General features: G+C 49.8%; 9 protein-coding genes across 9 annotated transcripts; 6 read left to right on the plus strand and 3 right to left on the minus strand.

The window, feature by feature from the left end:
• Window positions 1-214: 214 nt before the first annotated feature.
• N7479_007973 (phosphoribulokinase/uridine kinase family protein) lies at window positions 215-931 on the plus strand (the record flags this gene model as incomplete). The annotated part of the gene is made up of 1 exon (XM_057255667.1): window positions 215-931. One exon carries the CDS (start codon window positions 215-217, stop codon window positions 929-931), a length of 717 nt encoding a protein of 238 aa, XP_057109529.1.
• An 82-nt stretch (window positions 932-1,013) lies between these two features.
• On the minus strand, window positions 1,014-1,579 carry N7479_007974 (GFA family protein; the record flags this gene model as incomplete). Its single annotated transcript, XM_057255668.1, has 3 exons — window positions 1,014-1,193; window positions 1,244-1,405; window positions 1,472-1,579. The coding sequence occupies 3 exons, from the start codon at window positions 1,577-1,579 to the stop codon at window positions 1,014-1,016; spliced, it is 450 nt and encodes a 149-aa protein (XP_057109530.1).
• Window positions 1,580-1,852: 273 nt separating this feature from the next.
• On the plus strand, window positions 1,853-3,503 carry N7479_007975 (translation initiation factor eIF-2B subunit family protein; the record flags this gene model as incomplete). The annotated part of the gene is made up of 2 exons (XM_057255669.1): window positions 1,853-1,971; window positions 2,042-3,503. The coding sequence occupies 2 exons, from the start codon at window positions 1,853-1,855 to the stop codon at window positions 3,501-3,503; spliced, it is 1,581 nt and encodes a 526-aa protein (XP_057109531.1).
• Window positions 3,504-3,678: 175 nt separating this feature from the next.
• Window positions 3,679-4,611, plus strand: N7479_007976 (alpha/beta fold hydrolase; the record flags this gene model as incomplete). The annotated part of the gene is made up of 1 exon (XM_057255670.1): window positions 3,679-4,611. The coding sequence occupies one exon, from the start codon at window positions 3,679-3,681 to the stop codon at window positions 4,609-4,611; it is 933 nt and encodes a 310-aa protein (XP_057109532.1).
• Window positions 4,612-4,879: 268 nt separating this feature from the next.
• Window positions 4,880-7,833, minus strand: N7479_007977 (putative kinesin family protein (KlpA); the record flags this gene model as incomplete). The annotated part of the gene is made up of 4 exons (XM_057255671.1): window positions 4,880-5,056; window positions 5,110-6,674; window positions 6,729-7,749; window positions 7,816-7,833. 4 exons carry the CDS (start codon window positions 7,831-7,833, stop codon window positions 4,880-4,882), a joined length of 2,781 nt encoding a protein of 926 aa, XP_057109533.1.
• A 642-nt stretch (window positions 7,834-8,475) lies between these two features.
• On the plus strand, window positions 8,476-10,729 carry N7479_007978 (coronin; the record flags this gene model as incomplete). Its single annotated transcript, XM_057255672.1, has 9 exons — window positions 8,476-8,509; window positions 8,559-8,587; window positions 8,637-8,696; window positions 8,765-8,907; window positions 8,961-9,009; window positions 9,060-9,163; window positions 9,217-9,678; window positions 9,733-10,489; window positions 10,550-10,729. The coding sequence occupies 9 exons, from the start codon at window positions 8,476-8,478 to the stop codon at window positions 10,727-10,729; spliced, it is 1,818 nt and encodes a 605-aa protein (XP_057109534.1).
• An 893-nt stretch (window positions 10,730-11,622) lies between these two features.
• Window positions 11,623-14,485, minus strand: N7479_007979 (uncharacterized protein; the record flags this gene model as incomplete). Its single annotated transcript, XM_057255673.1, has 6 exons — window positions 11,623-12,637; window positions 12,694-13,471; window positions 13,528-13,768; window positions 13,827-14,221; window positions 14,284-14,393; window positions 14,445-14,485. 6 exons carry the CDS (start codon window positions 14,483-14,485, stop codon window positions 11,623-11,625), a joined length of 2,580 nt encoding a protein of 859 aa, XP_057109535.1.
• Window positions 14,486-15,264: 779 nt separating this feature from the next.
• nctA (negative cofactor 2 transcription regulator complex subunit BUR6) lies at window positions 15,265-16,069 on the plus strand (the record flags this gene model as incomplete). Its single annotated transcript, XM_057255674.1, has 2 exons — window positions 15,265-15,733; window positions 15,813-16,069. 2 exons carry the CDS (start codon window positions 15,265-15,267, stop codon window positions 16,067-16,069), a joined length of 726 nt encoding a protein of 241 aa, XP_057109536.1.
• A 423-nt stretch (window positions 16,070-16,492) lies between these two features.
• On the plus strand, window positions 16,493-19,127 carry N7479_007981 (uncharacterized protein; the record flags this gene model as incomplete). Its single annotated transcript, XM_057255675.1, has 5 exons — window positions 16,493-16,501; window positions 16,548-16,655; window positions 16,763-17,388; window positions 17,439-17,663; window positions 17,714-19,127. 5 exons carry the CDS (start codon window positions 16,493-16,495, stop codon window positions 19,125-19,127), a joined length of 2,382 nt encoding a protein of 793 aa, XP_057109537.1.
• Window positions 19,128-19,198: the final 71 nt, after the last annotated feature.

The raw sequence follows: 19,198 nt of genomic DNA on the forward strand, positions 1-19,198 counted from the left end.
AACTTGGCCCTGCACTTTCATCACACTTGCAGAATACCTGGATAGCCGCTGAATCTACTCCCTGCTTTTCGTGCAATATGATTTTCACCAGCCGTGGTTGAGGCATCTACTTCAGTTTGCGTCGCTATAACATATATATACTCATGTGTGACTAATTCAAGGTAAAACCCCAATCTAGGCCTTACATAGTAGTCAATCTAACCTCAGTTTACAGATGGAATCCGAATACCGGCGATTGGCGGACGCTATCCGCAACCATGCCGATGCCCATCCCAAATCACGCTTCCTAGTTGCCATTGCAGGCATCCCGGGTTCAGGAAAGACCACCACAGCCGAGGCAGTAGTGCAACAGTTGAATCAGAATTCAACTTCCCGTGCGGCCCTGCTCTCTATGGATGGCTTTCATCTTTCTCGAGCAGCTTTGGATCAGCTGCCTAACCCCAAAGAGGCACATATCCGTCGTGGAGCTCCATGGACGTTCGATGTAAGCCGCTTTGTGGCGTTCATCTCTCGTCTCCGCACCTGGGCCGATGAGACACCGCTAGCAGCTCCTTATTCTGGAACCTGGTCGCCAGAGGATGTCATTTGCGCACCGACATTTGATCACGAAGCGAAAGATCCCGTCGAAGATGGGATTTCCATCACGCCGGATGCATCGATCATTATCATCGAGGGAAATTATCTGCTTCTTGATGAACCAGGCTGGTGTGAACTTGCTGCGCTTGTTGACTACCGGGTCTTCGTAGACTCTGATCCGCTAGAGGCAAGGAGCCGATTGGCCGAGCGCCACCTACGGGCTGGTATTGAGAAGACGCTGGAAGATGGATATCGTCGGGTGGACAGCAATGACTCCTTGAATGCGATGTCTATTCGAGAGAAATTGCTGGCCACGGACATGATCGTGAAAAGCGTGACTTTGGATGGTATATGATATGTATAGTATTGGGACTGTGTATGACCACCAAACATTCATCCATTCCATTACTCCTTTACCATCTGCTTGTGGAATACATCTACGTTGTGGATTTGTTAGAATCTAGAAAGACCCAGGATATTAGCATACTAAACTCACTCGGAATCTCCGGCATCCAGCTCGCCCGAGCCTTGCAGAAGAACTCCCCCTTAGGGGGTAATGCTTCAGGATCGTCTAAGGACCCGACACAGATGTAGCGAAAATGGTCTTTTGCAGCATCCTGATTTATTTGTTAGAGAAACCCCGTATCTATGGTATAAGCCCACATACCCCATATTCTAGAATGAAGCTACCACAGTTTTGACAAAATTCTCGATAGATCACAGCTCCAGATCCATTATCCGCGATGTGTTCTTTGGGTATCCCTTTGGTGAGGTTGAATGTGTCCTTTGGGACTTTGGCTGTCAGGCCATAATTAGTTCCAAATGCTTTCTATCCAATTGATCATTTCAGATTTAGCGAAATGACGTTCCCGTTCAATGTCAGGTGTATGTATACCTTGCAGTTGCGGCAATGGCAGAGGGATGTTCTCGCATCATCATTCGAAACAAGCTTCAACTCATATTCAATATTCCGGCAAATACATGACCCTGTGAGAGTGGGCATCTTGAGGCTTTGGATCACTTTGCACTTTGAGACTCGTGTGATATACCAATACCAGATGACGTCATTGACATTTGAAAGCCAATTAACTCGCTCAAGAATGTCAAGAAAGGACGGAGACCAATTTGTATTTAAGATACTTGAAAATTCTTCATGTCAATTTACTTCCTCTCGGGCTGTTTTCTAAGATGATGTGATGGTGACGGCCTTGTGGATATCCCCGAAACTTACACTCCTCCCTATCTCCGAATTTGTTTGACCTCCAACAGGAGCAAGATGAACCAGAGCGAACCCGAGTTCAAGGAGAGATCAGTGGTATCCTCGTTCATCTGCTCATCTGGAGGGGCGACGCAGGTTGCTTTATTTAGACGAAGTGAAAAGGTTAGGACATATCAGTATGTATCCGAAAGCCCCGCATCAGCATCACTACCCATTATTCGCATCCAGAATAGCTGATTTCTCCAGGAATCACCTAGCTCCCATCTCAGGCAGTATAGAGAGTCATGAAACACCAGTAGCAGCGGCATGGCGAGAGTTGAAAGAGGAGACTACTCTCACCCAGCAAGATCTTGAACTTTGGCGACAGGGAAAACCATACACCTTCCGCGATCCTTCTCTGCGTCGACAATGGACCATTTTCCCGTTCCTATTCCGACTCAAATCCACCTGGGAAGGTGGTCGCGGGATGGAGGGTGTTGAAATCGACTGGGAGCATGTAAGCTGGCAGTGGTATAGCCCAGAGGCAATTCAAGATGATGAGAAATTCGGCGGAGTGCCACGTCTGAAGGAAAGCCTGCGACGAGTCTTGTTTGAGAGCGACATGAACAAGAGCGCTAGCCTAGCACTCAGAACGGGTCTGGAAAAACTGAAGACAGATCACCAGAGTGGATCGCACGAACTGACTTCAATTGCGCTGAGAGCCTTCCGGGATGTTATTGGGCAAATGAGCGAGGAAATCGATACAAAGTGGTGGGAAACTGCTCGCATGGCTGCATGGCATCTGTGGAAAAATGGACGAGAAAGCATGGGGGCAGCCACCTTGAATGCATTGCTAGGAGTGCTTGCCGACATGGAAGAGATCATACATCAGACTCTCAAGCACAAGGTCAAATGGGACTCTTTGTTGACTTTAGTCGACCAGCATGTGGACAAGCGCGAAGAAATGCCCATGCGCATCCAAAACTCCTTTGCGATGTATCTTCAGCGCAACATCCTGCCTACAGCCGATTCAACCCCTCCGCCATCTCTCGTTATTCTCACCCTCTCGTCGAGCTCTACTATCCGGGATAGCATTCTAAGGGCTTTTGGATCCCTTCCAATTCGTAATCTGGATCTCAGGATACTAGAATCTCGTCCGCTTTGTGAAGGAGCCAATATGGCATCTTCCATCCTCTCTGCCTTTCGGTCAAGATTTCCCTTGACTTCCGATCGAAGTCTGAAGCTAACTGTGTACACCGATGCCTCGGCGGCTCTTGCTAGCAAGGATGTGGATTTCGTCTTGCTTGGAGCAGACCGGATCTCGGATTTAGGCTCCGTGAGCAATAAAACTGGATCTTTGCCAACTGTCTTGAGTGCCAGATATATTTGTCCTGGCGCCAAGGTCCTGGTTCTCAGCGAACTGGAGAAGGTGGCTGAGCCTGGTGCGGAGAGCAGTCATAGTCACGAAGAGAATGATCCGAAAGAGGTAATAGGTTGCTGGCTGAACAGTGGTATGAAAGGAGTTGATACTCTTACTGGGGCAGCTGAGGTGGCTGGTCAAGATAGCGTCAACTACGCGGTCGAAGTTAAGAATATCTACTTCGAATGGGTTCCGGCTGAACTCATAGATGCGTATATCTGTGAAGAGGGGACTTTAGACACCAGTGCGATTAAAGAAAAATCCCAACAGGTAAATCAAAAGGCCGACAGATACTTTGGTCAACTCTAGTGCCTGAATATTCAATTATTGATTCTGTTTTATTTCTACTTTTGTAACATACATAGTCGGACTATCCTGAATGACGTCACAGTCTGATATTGCTATGAATGGCATGCAATTTGTTCTCGATTGCATACTTAGCATAGCTTTCAGATGTTAGTTCTGCTTCTCACACTCTTTCCAAATGTCGAAAATATTCAAAACAGGAATCCACACCTTCGATGTTCCAGCGAAAAGGTTGACATTTGAATATGTCGTGCATTGCCCATCAACCGAAAAGGAAGATCTACACAGTCTAATAGTTGTCCAACCCCCCGGCTGGGGATTAGGATCTGGCTATCTCCAGAACGGACTGCGAGCGTTATGGAGACCAGAAGACTACCCCAGTACCACAAATACCAGGGGCTATACAGTGATCTTCTTCCATTCCCGCGGAACAAATGGATCATCCAGACCACCGTCATCCCAGATGAGCAGTATGCCTGATCTTGCCTCGGACTTGGAAGATCTCCGCCAGTATCTCCATCTAGATCGATATCCGGTTTTACTGGGCCACTCGAATGGCGGAGCGATTGCCCTGGGATATGCAGAGATGTATCCCAGTCGTGTCGAAAAGCTCGTTCTCCTGGACCACCAGCTATTAGGTGTTCAGGATAAGAGGTTGTTACAGCTGCAAGCGACGCGCATAGATCCCCGGTACCAGGATGCTTGGGATAGGATGCTGGATCGGCAGACTGGATCCGACGAGGAATTTACAGAGTCGGTGCGAGCCATGTGGCCTTTGTACTTTTTTGATCCGCGGCAGTATGTACCAGAGCTGCTGCGCGATATCGGGGATCAAAGGTTGTCGGTTTGGTGCTACCAGGCCCAGGGTCGATGTGACAAAGAATTGCGGTATCCCATGCAAATGGTAGAGAGGCTTGGTGATGTACAGGCAGAGACACTTATTATATTTGGCCGCGAAGATATGATATGTGGGATAATAGGGATTGCAGAGCGGACAGCAAAGAACGTCCAAAATGCCCGGCTGATTACCTACGGCGAATGTGGGCATTTCCCTTGGATTGAGAAAAAGGAGCAGACCATATGGGATATCCGTAAATTCATTGAAAAGTAAGACTAGCATATCTCTCGCAATGTAAACAAAACAGATAAACCATTGAGAGCCTGCTACTGTGCATTGATTAAACCAAATGTATCACTGTCCATACAGTAAATCACACGCTAAGGCAGGAACCGAATGCCTCCAAAGGCTTTGACAAAGGGAAAAACCATAAATGAGCCTAGCCAAGGCGCCAGGGTAGAGGACAGGATCGTCAAAGACCCCTACCCAATAGATAAAACCAACAAAATATATGCAAGAAAGTAAAAAGGTATCATCGTAATCAGGCGTCACGAACACGCGCCTGTCGCTTTGCGGTGCCAATGTGGGTGTTGTGTACTTTAGTGGCGAACTTCAAGCTGGTCAAGGTCTCCGACATGTGCGCTTGGAGAGGGCTGACCATGACGAACATGAGAGTCTTAGAGTTTCCACCTAGGGAAAACTGGAGCAGGTATGTAAGCTAGAAAACGAATTAGTATCTAGCAAATGAAAATGGGAGTAAAAGAAACATACCTTGCTGTTCCTGTACGGGATGTGACCGCCCTCTTTGCCTTGGCCGAGAGCTGCAATCACATCGCCCAAAGAGCTGAGACTACGGTTGATGTTTTGAGTCTCTTTCAGACGCTCGCCGGTTGCTCCACTATGGCTCAGGCGTTCGCTTCCTGCTAAGTCAACGAGGTTCAGGGTGCCTTCGCTGCGTTCGCCAGTGATGTGGTTCTGGCCGATGAGCTTGAGAATGAAGACAGAGTGGGACCGCGATGAGCGCTCATTGGCCTTGGTCGCTGCTACCGAGCGGTTGGCATCTGCATTCTTGAGAATAGATTTGACCATCTCGGGAGAATCTAAGTTCACAGTTGTAATGTCGGTGATAGTAGTCTTGCCCCGCTGCATGTCATGGCGAATCTCATGCTTCTTCTTGTCCAATTCATCCGGGTTGCCCAAGAGATCATTCAGGTTTTCGTTGTAGACTTCGACAAAATTGCCGGCCATTGAGTACCGCCAGCCCTTCTCTTCCAGACCTTGCGCGGTCTCGTAAATCTGGTGAACAGCACGAGGGATCATGCCGTCAGCTGATGACATTGTGTGGGTCTTGCCACTGCCAGTTTGGCCATAACAGAAGATGCAAACATTGTAGCCATCCAGAGCGCTCTGAACAAGCTGGCTAATCTCATCAAAAACCTCGGCGTTCTGGGTTGATGGATTGAATACACGATCGAAGGAGAAAGTGTTGTTCTTCCGGGTAATTGTTCCAAGGCTGCTCTTCTCTTCGGGGCCAAGGATATTAATCTCCTTTCCATCGTCGGTTTCGTCTGGATACTGCATGAGAGTGAGATCGGAGGCTGGTTCACTATTAAGCGAAGGGCGAACTCGGCAAAACACGCGGATATTGCCTTTGAGCTCTTGCACCTGGTTATGAAGTTTGCGTCGTAGTGTCTCTTCCCTGCGCAGCTTCTCCTTAATCGCCTCTGTCTGGGCAAATGCGTCCATCATCTCCCGATTGCACCGTTCAAAAGATTTAGATTGCTCCTCCCGTCCACTTTCAAGGAATTCAATGCGTGCCTTAAGTGCACGAATTGATGACTCTAGGGTAACGCTGTTGCTGCTTGTAATATCCAGGTTCACTCTGAGTTCCTGCACGGTTCTTCGTTCCCGGTCAAGGTCCGCCTTCAGGGCCTGCAGTCTATCATTCAATGTCGTAATCTCGCGCTCCTTTCTTTCCAGTTCGGTTTGGGACTTTTGGATATCAATTGCAGATTGAGAAGTTAGCTTGCTGAGCGCGTTTATGCGTGCTGCTTTCTCGCCTTCAATCTCACGATCAAATTGTCGTTTCAGGTTGAGAACCTCCTCTTGATGTCGGTCAGTGATTGCAGCAATTTCTCTCGTGCTTCGTTGTTGGAGTGAATCCAATTCAATACGCTGGCGCTGGGAAAGATCATCCATAGCAATTTCATGGTCTCGCTTGTCCTCTTTGCGAGCCTGCTCTGCATCACGTAACTTGTTTTGCAGCAAATCTAACTCCACACGCTGGGTAATATTGACTTCTTTCACCTGATCCCGAGTGCTTTCGAGTTCGCTGACTAGACGAAATGATTAGATTCGTTTCAATGTACTCTTTATTCAACTCAACTTACTTCTTGCCTTGTAGATCTCGACGGTCTCCTTGAGACCAGAGCTTGCTTGACCTTGCTGATTTACCTGTTCCAGCAAAGTCTGCATTAATCCCTCCATATTCTTTTCGCGAGAATCTTGGTCCCATTCCGGTCCTGTGATATTGTCAAAACTTCTGATCGAGGAACCTTTGGTCAAAAACGCGGGGTGGGAGGATTTTTTGACAACGCGTCGCTGGGAATGTGATGGGGTTCTGTAGGGTGCAGTAGGGGCCGTAAAAAAAGAAGAGGACGAGGAAGACTGCATATATCCAGGGGACTTTGGGGTAGTAACATTGGGAACGTTCCGAAATGGTGTACTGGGCAACACGGGGATAGTTGCTGGGTTGGAAGGACTTCGGAAAGAGACAGGTTTCTCAGACACAGAGAGCGCTGCAACTTCACCAATCCCATTCCAACCTTCATTACATCCAGGGGACACGGTTCCAACGGGACAAGAAGGAATACGACTGGGAGATAAGGGAAATTGTAGCATACCCTTTCGTTTTCCTAGCACACTGGGAGAGGCGTCTTCCATATGGGTATCCAACGCGCTTGCTGCGCGCGGAATCGATGCGCCGACGGGTCTGCGGCCGTTGAAGGAGGGCTGGTACCGGGACATGGCCGATGCTGGGCGCGTGCCGGGGCCGACGGTTGAGGAGAAGGAGCCATTGGCTGCGCGAGACGGAGGAGCGGCCGGCCGGGACATGGTTGAAGATGAGTACGAGTTGCCCCGGCTATGCCCCTTGGTCGTTGTACTAGGCTGTCGGGTGACGGGCCCAGATCTCTTCGTTTCCGGGTTTGCGGTTTTCGGACGGGTTGCTTCCGGCGCTGTCAGTTCATGTTGCGCCAACGATTCAAAATCTTCCATACGCGACATGCTCATAGCCTTGTTTGCAATTGTGCCTGGCGCCATGATGCCAGAGCGCGAGTTGGTTGTCGCGGAACTGGCCTCACGCAGGCCAGCCTGTGGTAGGCGCATCCGAGTAGCCGACCTGGTTCGGGGCTGAAGATGATCAGTTACATTCCCATGCACTCTGATGGAGCAAAAGCCTAAAGTGGGGATACTTACCATGTTTTCACCTTCCATATTGGGATTTGTTGACCGCCAGGTTACCGGCGAATAGAGTATCCGGGCGAGAAGGATGAGCTCACGTCCAGCCACTGTCTGTGTTGGCCGCTAGGACTTAAAGTTAGCGAGTTAGGATGAAAAGAGCAGATAGAGGACGTGCCAATGGATTGTGTGGGCAGTAGTAACCTTGGAAGTATGAGCATCGAATGATCGCAAACTGGTTTCTGGAGGGACGCAGCGCAAAGTAAACAAAGATTTGCTGACTCAGGCAGCTGTATCACGCTAGCTCAGATCCGGCAATGGTGTTAGCTGTGACGTATTTGTATTACCAAGGAAATGTATTTAAAAACAACACGTGATCATTCTCAACCCAGAGATCAAAGGTGTCAGAATGTAAATGAAAGAAGAACATATGAACAAATTGTACAATGTCCTAGAAATTGTTTACTCATCTTCTTTGTTGACTCTTTTTGAAGCTGTTCCCGGTTCCCGGAAGTAGTTGGCATTCGATTCGTGGGGCGTTCTTTGCCTCCACTCGGATTCCCGAAACAGCGGGCCCAGTAGGTTGCTTGAGCTTCTCCAACGTCTCTTTCACCTACTCCTTTTTCCTTCTACTTTTTTTTTGTTTGCTCTACGTCTTCGTTTGAACACTTGGTAATCATGTCCGGGCGTTTTGTTCGTTCCTCCAAATATCGTGAGTTACGTCAATAATCCAAAATGCGCTTCCCCGCTGACCCTTACAGGCCACGTCTTTGGGCGATCGACGAGAAAGGTAAAGGCTATGTTCTATATTCTCCGATCTTCTATTCTGACTTTTGCAGGATCAATGTTACGATAACCTTCGAGTCTCCCGAAACGCCTGGGATACCAACCTTCTTAAGGTGTGTGTTGTGCCTTCCGCATCCCCCCTGACGCTTCACTGGCGAACCCGGTCTTACGGTGCATCTAGGTCAACCCGAAACACATTGCGGTCAATTGGGAAGCAGGTGGTGGCGGAGCTTTTGCGATTATTCCTCTTGAGGAACGGGGCAAGCTCCCCGAACGTATCCCATTGTGCCGAGGCCACACTGCCGTCGTTTTGGACACCGACTGGTAAGGAATCCAAATATAGAACACCCGCGCCGCAGCTCACCGAAACCCCACAGGAACCCTTTCAATGACGACCTGATTGCCTCAGGATCCGATGACGGCAAGGTATAGTGCGACAAACAACAGCTCTTAGCGTTGCGACTGATTGATTCCAGGTTTTCCTCTGGCGGGTTCCGGAGAACTTCACCGTTCGACCTGAGGCAGATGCCGAAGATATCCAGGACCTCGCGCCTATTGGCAAATTGAGCGGCCATCCTAAGTACGAATCCCTAACCAAACCAGTTATCACCTCATACTTACCCCTCCCTGCAGGAAGATTGGCCACGTGCTCTTCAACCCCGCGGCAGAAAACGTGCTGGCAACGGCCTCGGGCGACTATACCGTGAAGATCTGGGATATTGAAGCTGGCGCAGCTAAGCTCACTCTGAACATTGGCGATATTGTGCAGTCGCAGTCGTGGAGTGCCAACGGATCCCTGTTGGTCACTACCTCGCGTGACAAGAAGCTCCGCATCTGGGATGTGCGACAGGAACGTCCGGCTCACGAGACCAATGGCCACACCGGTGCCAAGAACAGCCGAGCTGTGTGGCTCGGAGAACGTGATCGCATTGCGACTACCGGTTTCTCCAAGATGAGCGACCGCCAGTTGGCGCTCTGGGATATCCGTGCCGTGCGGGAACCCATCAACGGTTTCAAGACCTTGGATTCCATTTCTGGCGTGTGCATGCCTTTCTGGGATGATGGAACTAACATGCTATACTTGGCTGGACGAGGGTGAGTCGTCCACGATTGAACTATTATGGTTTCGCAATTTCTGACTTCCAATAGTGACGGAAATATTCGATACTTTGAGCTTGAGAACGACAAGTTCGAGTTCCTTTCTGAGCACAAGTCTGCCGACCCCCAGCGAGGAGTTGCTTTCATGCCCAAGCGTGGCGTGAACATGCACGAGAACGAAGTCGCTCGCGCCTACAAGACCGTCAACGATCAATACATCGAACCCGTCTCATTCATCGTCCCCCGTCGGTCCGAGAACTTCCAGGACGACATCTACCCGCCCACCGCCGGAGTGACCCCCGCCATGTCTTCGTCCGAATGGCTAGGTGGCAAGGAGGCACTTCCTCCCAAGATCTCCATGGCCAGCCTGTTCGACGGTGAGGGCATCAAGGAGGTGACCGGAGTAGAGGAAAAGCCAACTGGCTCCATGGATGCCCCTGCTCCCAAGCCCGCCGAGACACCTAAAGCCGCTGAGACCCCAAAGACCCCTGAGCCTGCTACTACAAAGGCTGCCCCCGAGCCTATCCCTGAACCTACTCCTGTTGCGCGCCCTGCTCCATCTATGAAGGAACAAGGTGCTTCCATGGCTGCGATGGTGAACAAGTTTGCTGATGGTGAAGAGGCTACCGTCTCAGATGATGATGACTCGAGCTTCGAGGAAATTCCCAAGCCTGTTGAACGTCGCACTCGCTCTCCCGCTGCCGAGACTGCTTCGCCGCGTATCAGCAGCCCCTTGAGGCCGAAGGAGGCTGAGAAGGTCGAGAAAGTCGAGCCAAAGCCTCAACCTACGGTTGCTCTGGCTGTCGCTGTAAGTTCCCCACTCTAATATTAACATTTATCAAATTGTGTCAGCTGCTAATTGTCCTAGTCTTCCAATGCCCCCTCACCCGCTAGCGAGGCCCCTTCGCCCACCACTTCCATCCCCAAGAACGACATTGAAGAGATTAAGAGCCTGCTTGCCGAGCAGACGAAGACTATTGCCGACCAGGCACAGCAAATGCAAACACTCACTGCCGAGATTGAGGCATTGAAGAGCAAGCTGAACTAAATAATTTAGTCCTAATTTTAGCCTCCGGAGACTGCTAGGTTAGTCACATATTATCTAGGTACATTCATTGGGAGATTTTGCTCCTTGGAATCATACGGTGTTTGACGTATATGAGGCGATGCAGTGTGTGGATAAGTTTTTTTGTTTCTTTTTAGCGGAATTGTCAATACATTTGCCCATTGAAATCAAAATTTGATTGTGATCATTGAATGGAGAGATTAGCTCGTCTTAGAAGCTACTCGTCTACGGCAGTGTATAGAACAGACCATGATAGATTTTGTAGACTGAAAACTTGCCCTCTGTAGCTCGGTAGCCTTATGACATTCAAGCAAGTACAGTGTATCAATCCTAGATGTTTACGCTCAAATTTAGATTGTATCTATTGCTTTGATGGTCCCTTACACTACCGTCCTCGCTCATCAATGGTGACCTTTTAGGGCTCAGGGTCAACAGTGAACAGTAAGCCAACAATATCTTCAAGGGCTGGCAATATGCTGCTAGAGAAGTTCAAAGTCCTACTCCTCGTCAACCGCACTCAGTTTAATTAATACTTTGGTAGTTTGGAAGTAGGAGCCATAACGCCATAGTATATATATTTAGTGATAGACTAGGCTAGTGACGAGAATTTTATTTTATTTTTTCGTCCTTGTTATACAGAGAATGATCGCAGCAAGACAGAAATTAGAGTAGAAAATTCATTTAGAGTTCCGTTGTTTATATCCATAAGAAGCCATTTCAAATAGCCTACGCAAATCCCATATCTACTGTTGAGCAGTCTCACATACCACAGCTCAAGGAAAATAACAAGATACAAGAAAATGGAAAAAGCAGCCTCTTGACGCCATCCCATGATTCTTTTACGGCAACGAAAAAAAAAAAGCAAAACTTCAAGTTCAGAGTTCATCTTCGTACTTGTAGTTGATGCGACGACCCGCCACCACACGGTCCTGCCGGCTATCACGGCGGCGGCCAGACTTGGCCTTCTCACGATGTTGCTGCTCACGCTCAAGGCGCTCCTTATTGCGAGCTTCACGCTCAAGAGTGTAAGGGTCTTTATCGGGCTCGGCCCGTTTGGTCGAGGCTCCATTCGTCTCCCGACTACGCTCCTCATCGCCACGTTTCACACGACGGACTTGGGGGTGGTCGGCGCCGATTGCAGACGGGGATCGATCGCGGCGAGAACGCTTGCGATCACGATCAGTACGGTCACGCTCCCTTGGTCGATCGCGGTCGCGCTCTGAGGCTCTGTCTTTATCGCGGTCGCCATCTCGGCGACGTTCGCGATCGGAATCGCGGTCTCGGCCACGACGGTCACGGTCACGGTCACGATCACGGTCACGATCACGGTCACGATCTCGGCGTCGGGCATCTCGGTCCCGTTCCCGTGATCGGTCATCTTCGCGTCGGCTAGTTCGGTCCTTGGTGGAGCGGTAGGTGCTGCTGATTCGGCTTGCTAGATCGCGTGACTCCGGGGCTTCGGAGGACGCTTTGGTCCTGCCATTTGATACATCTTTTTCTGCCATCTTTTCTAAGCGAATAGAGGGACGGATATCGCCGTGTCGACTTGAGCTGCGGCTACGGCTGCGATGCCGACGGGAGCGTTGTGAACGGTGGTTAGTTCTTCTATCTCGCTCCCGATCACTGTCGTGGTGTCGGCGTCGCGAGGAAGGACGAGAGGATGTGCGGGATGGAGAGCGAGAGTGACGAGCATCGGATTGTAGCTCATCAACTCGATCTGGGCGTTTGATTTCTGCCCCACGCCGACTGTCACGGTCGTCTTCAGTACCATGAACAGATGGGGAACGGGGGCGGGAAGCTGGATTTTGTGAGGGGGATCGAGAGCGAGACTGCGCACGTTGGGATGGGGCGTTGGATGGGGCCCTTGTGTGATTGTCCTCGGTGGGTTCACTACTCTGGTAGTTAGAATTTATATTTCCAAGACAGATAAAAGAAGAAAGTCTCACCCAGACACGCTGGCTCGGCCCTGAATCTGGAAGCCACGTTGTCGCAGCACACTGGTGTTGGGTAGCCCCTGCCGCATAGCACGCGGAGCAGCCGGAGCGCCTTCGACACCGGGTCCCCTTTGTTGTCCATATTGGCCGTATCTGTATTGACCATATCCATTACTCATACCGTATCCAGGGCCAGTTGGTACAGGATTATCAAGGCTGTCAATGGTGGGAATTCCCTGGGGCTGGTCTGTAGTATCTGTTGGGATATCTTCTGGATTACCAGGCACATCGAGTCCAGTTTCACCTGCTTCTGGGGCAATCTCATTTGTTTGGACATTACCTTGAGCATCCAGTGGAGTACCATTAGGGCCATTAGCCATATTTGGGTTCTGGTTAGGATATCCTGGGTTAGAACCTTGACGGTAATGACCTTGCATGGGTCCAAAGCCACCTCGACCGGGACCATGAAACTGGCCACGGCCTCGGCCTCGGTATCCACCACGGCCATACCCGTAGTAACCGGACTGGTAGTCTGATTGAGAAGGGTAAGCAGACATATTAGACCCGCCAAATGCACCTCCATAAGGAGGACCCGTGCCATTTGCGAAAGCATTTGGATTGAATTTATTTTGGCCGCCTTGCCACATATTGTTGTTCTGTTGGGATGCGTCCCATCCTAACGATCCATACATGCCCCCGTTGTAGTTCATCCCAGTGTTCATGCCCATGCCAGTCATGTTCATTCCGTACATCCCCTGATTAGCCATCGGGTCCATCCCCATGGGCATACCTGTGGAGGGACATTAGCGAGATTGAAATGATAAATATTGGGAATATTGAACTTACCCATCGTGTTCGGAAAATTGAACATGCCAGCCATGAAAGGATTCATGCCAGCTCCGTTCCAGCCCATCGCGGGGAAGTTTCCGGCCATGTTTGGGGCCATCAAGTTGGTACCAGATTCCCCAGGAACCTCAGGCGTGGGAGCAGGTTCTCCGTTTACTGGGGTTTCGCTGACTGCGGCATCTTCAGTCGTGGACTCAAGGGCTGGTTCGGTGCCGTTGAGTTGATCACCAGTTGCCTCGGGCTATACACAGGATCAGTTTAGAGAAATGCACAGTATATGATAGTAGTGAAATATTTACCTGAGCTGGCTGATTTGCCGAATCTGATACACTTGGCTCTGGGATGTTATCTCCAACTATGTCCGCGGCCGGTGTGTCTAGTCCCGGCTCTTGAGGTTTTGACTCTGTAGGCTCTGTAGGACACGGAGGGAGAGGTGTCTCGGTCCCCACAGATGTCACTAGGCCAGCCCCATTTTGAGTGGGAACTGCATCCTGAACAGGTGGTTTTGTGTCCGCAGGCGTGATATTGGATGGTGTTGGAGGCGCTGCAGATTGACGATCCTTTTCCCGCTTTTTCTCTTCGGTGCGCAGGAAAGCCTTGAGAGTGGTCCGCAGAGCCTTGTTGGGTTTGCAGAGATCGGGAGAGACCGGTGTATGTGTGCAGACCGGACATGTATCAGATAGGGAAGCTTGGCCTAGAACGGAGATCAGATTAGCTACCATTTGCGATAGGTGTGAAACATTGGGTTCGACATACAGGTCTCACAGATGGACTGGTCACAACAGGGGAGACGAAATGCATTCACTGCCAGCTTATTGCAGATAGCACATCGCAGTTTGAAGGGGATCTCATCTTGGGCCAGGGTACTGCAGAATTTATTAGCATTGCGAATTTTTTGATCGGCATGTGCTCCATACCTGGCAATGTCCATGAGACCTGGCACATCCGCCACCACCATGGCTGGAGATGGCTGGAGAAATTAAATGACCCTGACTAGACGGAGAGCTCCAGTGTCATGGCTTCAGTTTCCGGTTTGAAGTGTAAAGGTTGAATGCTTGAAATTGGTCGGAAAAACTATTTCGCCGAAGTTACATGTCAGAGAGAAGTAAGAGAAGAGATGACGTGGGAGAACGCAAACAAGGCGCATTGTAGATTTGATGAAACCCCTCAGATTAGATCAAGTAATTTTTGGCGTTCACAGAAGAACAGCGATACGCTTATGGTTTCATCTGATTCAACTCGACGTTTTTGGATTTATCGTCATCGGGAATTCTACGGGAGCCTAACAGGGGTGAGAAAGGGGAAAGGTCACCTACGACGGACAATTTCAATATATTGCAAATTTGAATATAAGACAAAGAGGAAAAGAAAGTGAACAGGGGATAAAAGGGCCTAACAGGTTAAAAACGACATAAAGTAAATCAAAAAAAAAAAAAATGGTGAAGAGTGAGATCTGAAGAGATATAACAAAGAGAATATGAGAAGAAGATGAAAAAGGGACGAAAAATACGGAAAATGCAAAAAATGCAAAAATGTTAGTTTTGTAAAATAAAAAACAGCCAAAACAGTCAAACACGGTATAAACATTACGAAAAAAAAAAAACACCACGGAATTTAAAAAGGAGAGCGGCGCCCGAGTCGGGTCGTTGGATTCTCCTCTCCAGGGAGCTTGGGCCACCTACTTTTTTTCGCGATTCCACTTAATTTTTTTTTTTTTAATTTTCTGTCTTTTTGACCATGACAGAGGACAATTATCGGCCTCGCTCTCCTGATCTTTCTCTTCCTCCTCCCCAACACGTGCTTGCGAATCCAATTACTTCTCACACATCACCTTTCTTCAACTCATACCAACCATATCAACTCCCCAATCCAAGTCGCGTGTCTCAGCAGTACGTTCCACCATATCAACCAGACTTGGACATGGCTCGTCGTTCAAGTCGTCTTGCTCAGTCCGACCACGCCCCGATCCCAGAACCTCTGCCAGAAGCAATTCAACCGATGCCTGAAGTACTCCAACCAATTCCAGAGCCTATCACAATGGCGCCAGTCCCCGCTCCTGCGCCGGAGATGGAGGAAGAGATGCCGTCAGCGCCCCCAAGTGCGGGGATTGAAGTGAAGACCAAGTTTCCTGTAGCGCGCATCAAGCGCATCATGCAGGCTGATGAGGATGTTGGCAAGGTTGCTCAAGTAACACCGATCGCTGTGTGTAAGTACTCCCTTTGCGCTATCCTTTGCGCGTATTCCCCATACTTTGCAAGCGATGCTGACGAGACATTTTCTCATAGCCAAGGCTCTTGAACTCTTCATGATCTCTCTTGTCACCAAGGCAGCACAAGAAGCAAAGGATCGCAACTCAAAGCGCGTCACCGCCTCGCATCTCAAACAGGCTGTCGCCAAGGATGAAGTGCTTGACTTCTTGGCAGACATCATCTCTAAGGTCCCTGATCAACCGGCTAGCCGGAAACATGAAGATGACGGGAGCGATCAGAATGAAGGTCGCCGTAAGCGTGGCGGACGGCGACCAAAGGATGAGAGTGATTAAGGTCCACCCGTAAATGATTTGACGACGTGCTAGATGGGATTGGTATCAGGCGCATAAATTCATGGGAATTTCTTGTTATATTAGGCGTTTAAATATTGGGGGGGGGGGGCAGATCTGGGAGCGCATTTCTCTGTGAATATCTTTGGTTATCTGGTTTTTTGGGCTCGAACGACTCGAGCCCCCATGCGCGCACGGTCTCTTATTTATTCAACGACCAGGACTTGGACTGGCGTTTTTCTTTGTCGGAACTCGAAAGTGCATGGCTGTTACTGTATAAATCTCGAGTGTGCATGTAGTATGTACTTGAAAGTTTACCTCGGGATGGTCTGTAGTTGTAAAGCGGCGATCAGCGCGATAAACACCGTCTCCACTCATCCTCAAACCCCCCGTCACTTTCACTCTGTGAGATGCTGTCCTCACAGAATGGACTTTGTACGTGCCTCTTACTTCTCTATTAATCCCAACTAATGAAATATAGTGGTCTCGTCTTATCGGCGGTTCACGCGCGCTGTCCAACAAATCCTCTAAGGCCACCTCACCCACGGAACGGCTGATTGCGTTTAAACGCGCCTGCAATGCCCTCCAGGTACTGACCATGTCCATTTCTGCAAGGTTACCAACTCACCCAATTGATAGCAAATATGGCGTGCAACAAATTCCCCTTCGGGCGACCAATCGATCGCGCACGCGCAGACGTATATTGAACGACTCAACTCGATTCTGAGCGAGGAAGCCCGCGGGCCTGCACCGCACCCCTGTGTCGCCTATGCAGCATCTTCCCAGGTCTTTGTGACGGTGACCAAGCTTGCCCTCTCCTTTTACGACGAAGGGGTTCTTCGATCAGCCACGGTATTCTTCAACACGTTGATCGATGCGGAGGTGGATGGGGTTGTGGACAACCGATTGTTCGCCCGCGCAATCGTGGATCTGGTCCGTCGCGCAGAGAAGACCCCGGAGGAGATTGAAGGCCGACTTGTCGAATTATTGTTTGGTATTGCCAACAACATTCGTCTGCAGCCTGATATCCTGCCTGCATGGTTTGTGCCTCGGGCAACACCCATCGCCCAGGATAGCGATTCCCAAGGTCCAAGTGGGACGGAATTTGCAGGAGCTACAAGGAAGGATGAGTTCCCTCTCTTTTATCTGCTGGTGCACTATGTTCACCACGAGGGACGCGCTGGCGACTTTGCCCGTACGGGTTTGCTCTACCTCATTGAAACCGCATCGCGGTCTAAGAACCTAGAGAAGTGGCTGATCGAGAGTGACCTGGCTACGCTCATGGCCACTGGACTCGGTGCATTATACAGCCAGTTGGGACAGTAAGTGTGGTTCCTTAATTGTTGTGGTACAGTACACTAATCGAATAAAGCTTGTCATTTTCTCCTACCGACGAGGACGAAAATCTCCCTCACATTGTTCAATTATCTGATCATGCCAAACTAGATACCGCTTTACAGCCAACCCTAGGTCAGACGATGGATGCATTCATGTCATATCTATTGTTTTGGCAGGATACAATCGACCACTGCAAATCAGCTGAAGTGAACGACACCTTGCTAGACCATTTCCAGGTGCTGTTTCTAGAGCAACTTTTGTCAGTATACTCTCGTCGCTCTGGACTGGATTAATCACTGACACTTGCAGATACCCCTCCTTGTTAGAATCATCAGATGTAGCTGGTGGATCGACAGCAGCGGTGCTGACCTATATGTGCCGCATCCTCGACTCGATCGAGCAAGGCGAATTGGTTCATCGAATCCTACATTTCTTACTAGCGTCTTCCCCTCAACCCGAGGAGCAAATGGACATGTCTGCAAGCCGACGGAAATCACTCAATGTTCTAGCTGCGTTGGCCTCTGAAGCAGATCAACCATCACCGTCATTATTCAATCTTCGTGATTTAGCCCTACTGGGACTCCAGTCATCGAACTGCCAGACGGTGTTAGCTACGCTACGCCTTTTAAATACCGTTCTTCAAAGACACCATCTATTTGCACGGTCGCTCATTCATACCATTCCTACTCAGCCCGCACGCCAGCGTCCCGTTGGCGCTTTGAATGCCGAGCTAGAACAACTTTTGGTCATGGGAACGTCCCTCGTCGATGACCCCACGCTGAATCAGTCGTACGACAACTATGTTGCAGATGCGACATGTGTCCTTGAGTCCCGCCTGTGCCTACCCATCACTTCGATGGAGGAAGACGAAGAGACGCTACCCCTACCATTACAGCTCCAGCAAGACGATCCAATAGTGCAGGCCCTTTTCACGTGCCTGGAATCTTTCTTTACCAACAGCGTCATCATAAACCTGGCATTAACAGGCGTGTTCATGAGCCTGGCATCCTCACATCTTTTCTCCTTGGACGGGTGGGTGTTGGTTGATCCCAACCAATACGTGGTCCCATCCTCCGAAGAAACCGACGATGAATTTGATCAAGTTCGTCGGGCCTACGAGACACCAACTTGGCCTACCACAGCTGCTCCGACATTGACATTAGCACTCCAACGACTTGTGAACCAGGTCCGACAGTGGCAACGAGAACTCCCCGACTTCGATGTACTGCTCGCTGCCCGACGAGAACTCTTGCACCAGGAAGATTGCCCACAAACACCGAACCGATCACGAGAGCCCTCAGAGCCTGCAGTATCCTTAACGGATCGCTCGCGCCTGTCATACCCTGGTTCACCGGATCCCTCCACCCTAGATTCCCGTGGCCGGTCTACGTACCCAGTCAACTCTCCGCCTCTGTTTTCCGGTTGGGATCGAGATGGATCCTCTGTTCCTTCTGATTCGCGTGGATCTTCGAACGCCCGGGCCATAGCCGCTGATGCTCTTCGTCAGCGCCTTTCCATGCCGTTCCCGCCTGCACCCGCGGATCCACAGTCCCCATCTGCCGAGGAGGGAGCCTCGAGCTCAGAGATCAAGGATGCCCCAGTCGCAACACTTGGCCATGTACTGACAAATGTGGTGATTCTTTATGAATTCATCCTAGAATTGTCGGCGGTAGTACAAGTTCGGGGAAGCTTGTTTGAAGAGGCAGGATACGACTGTAATTAGGAAATGGTCTTTTTTTTTTTTTTTGTATATAAAGGGGTATACCTAGGTATCAGTATAGTTTTTTTTCTCTT

The sequence above is a fragment of the Penicillium vulpinum genome (genome assembly GCF_028829585.1).
Source record: "Penicillium vulpinum strain IBT 29486 chromosome Unknown utg000003l_segment0_segment0, whole genome shotgun sequence".
NCBI lineage: Eukaryota > Fungi > Ascomycota > Eurotiomycetes > Eurotiales > Aspergillaceae > Penicillium > Penicillium vulpinum.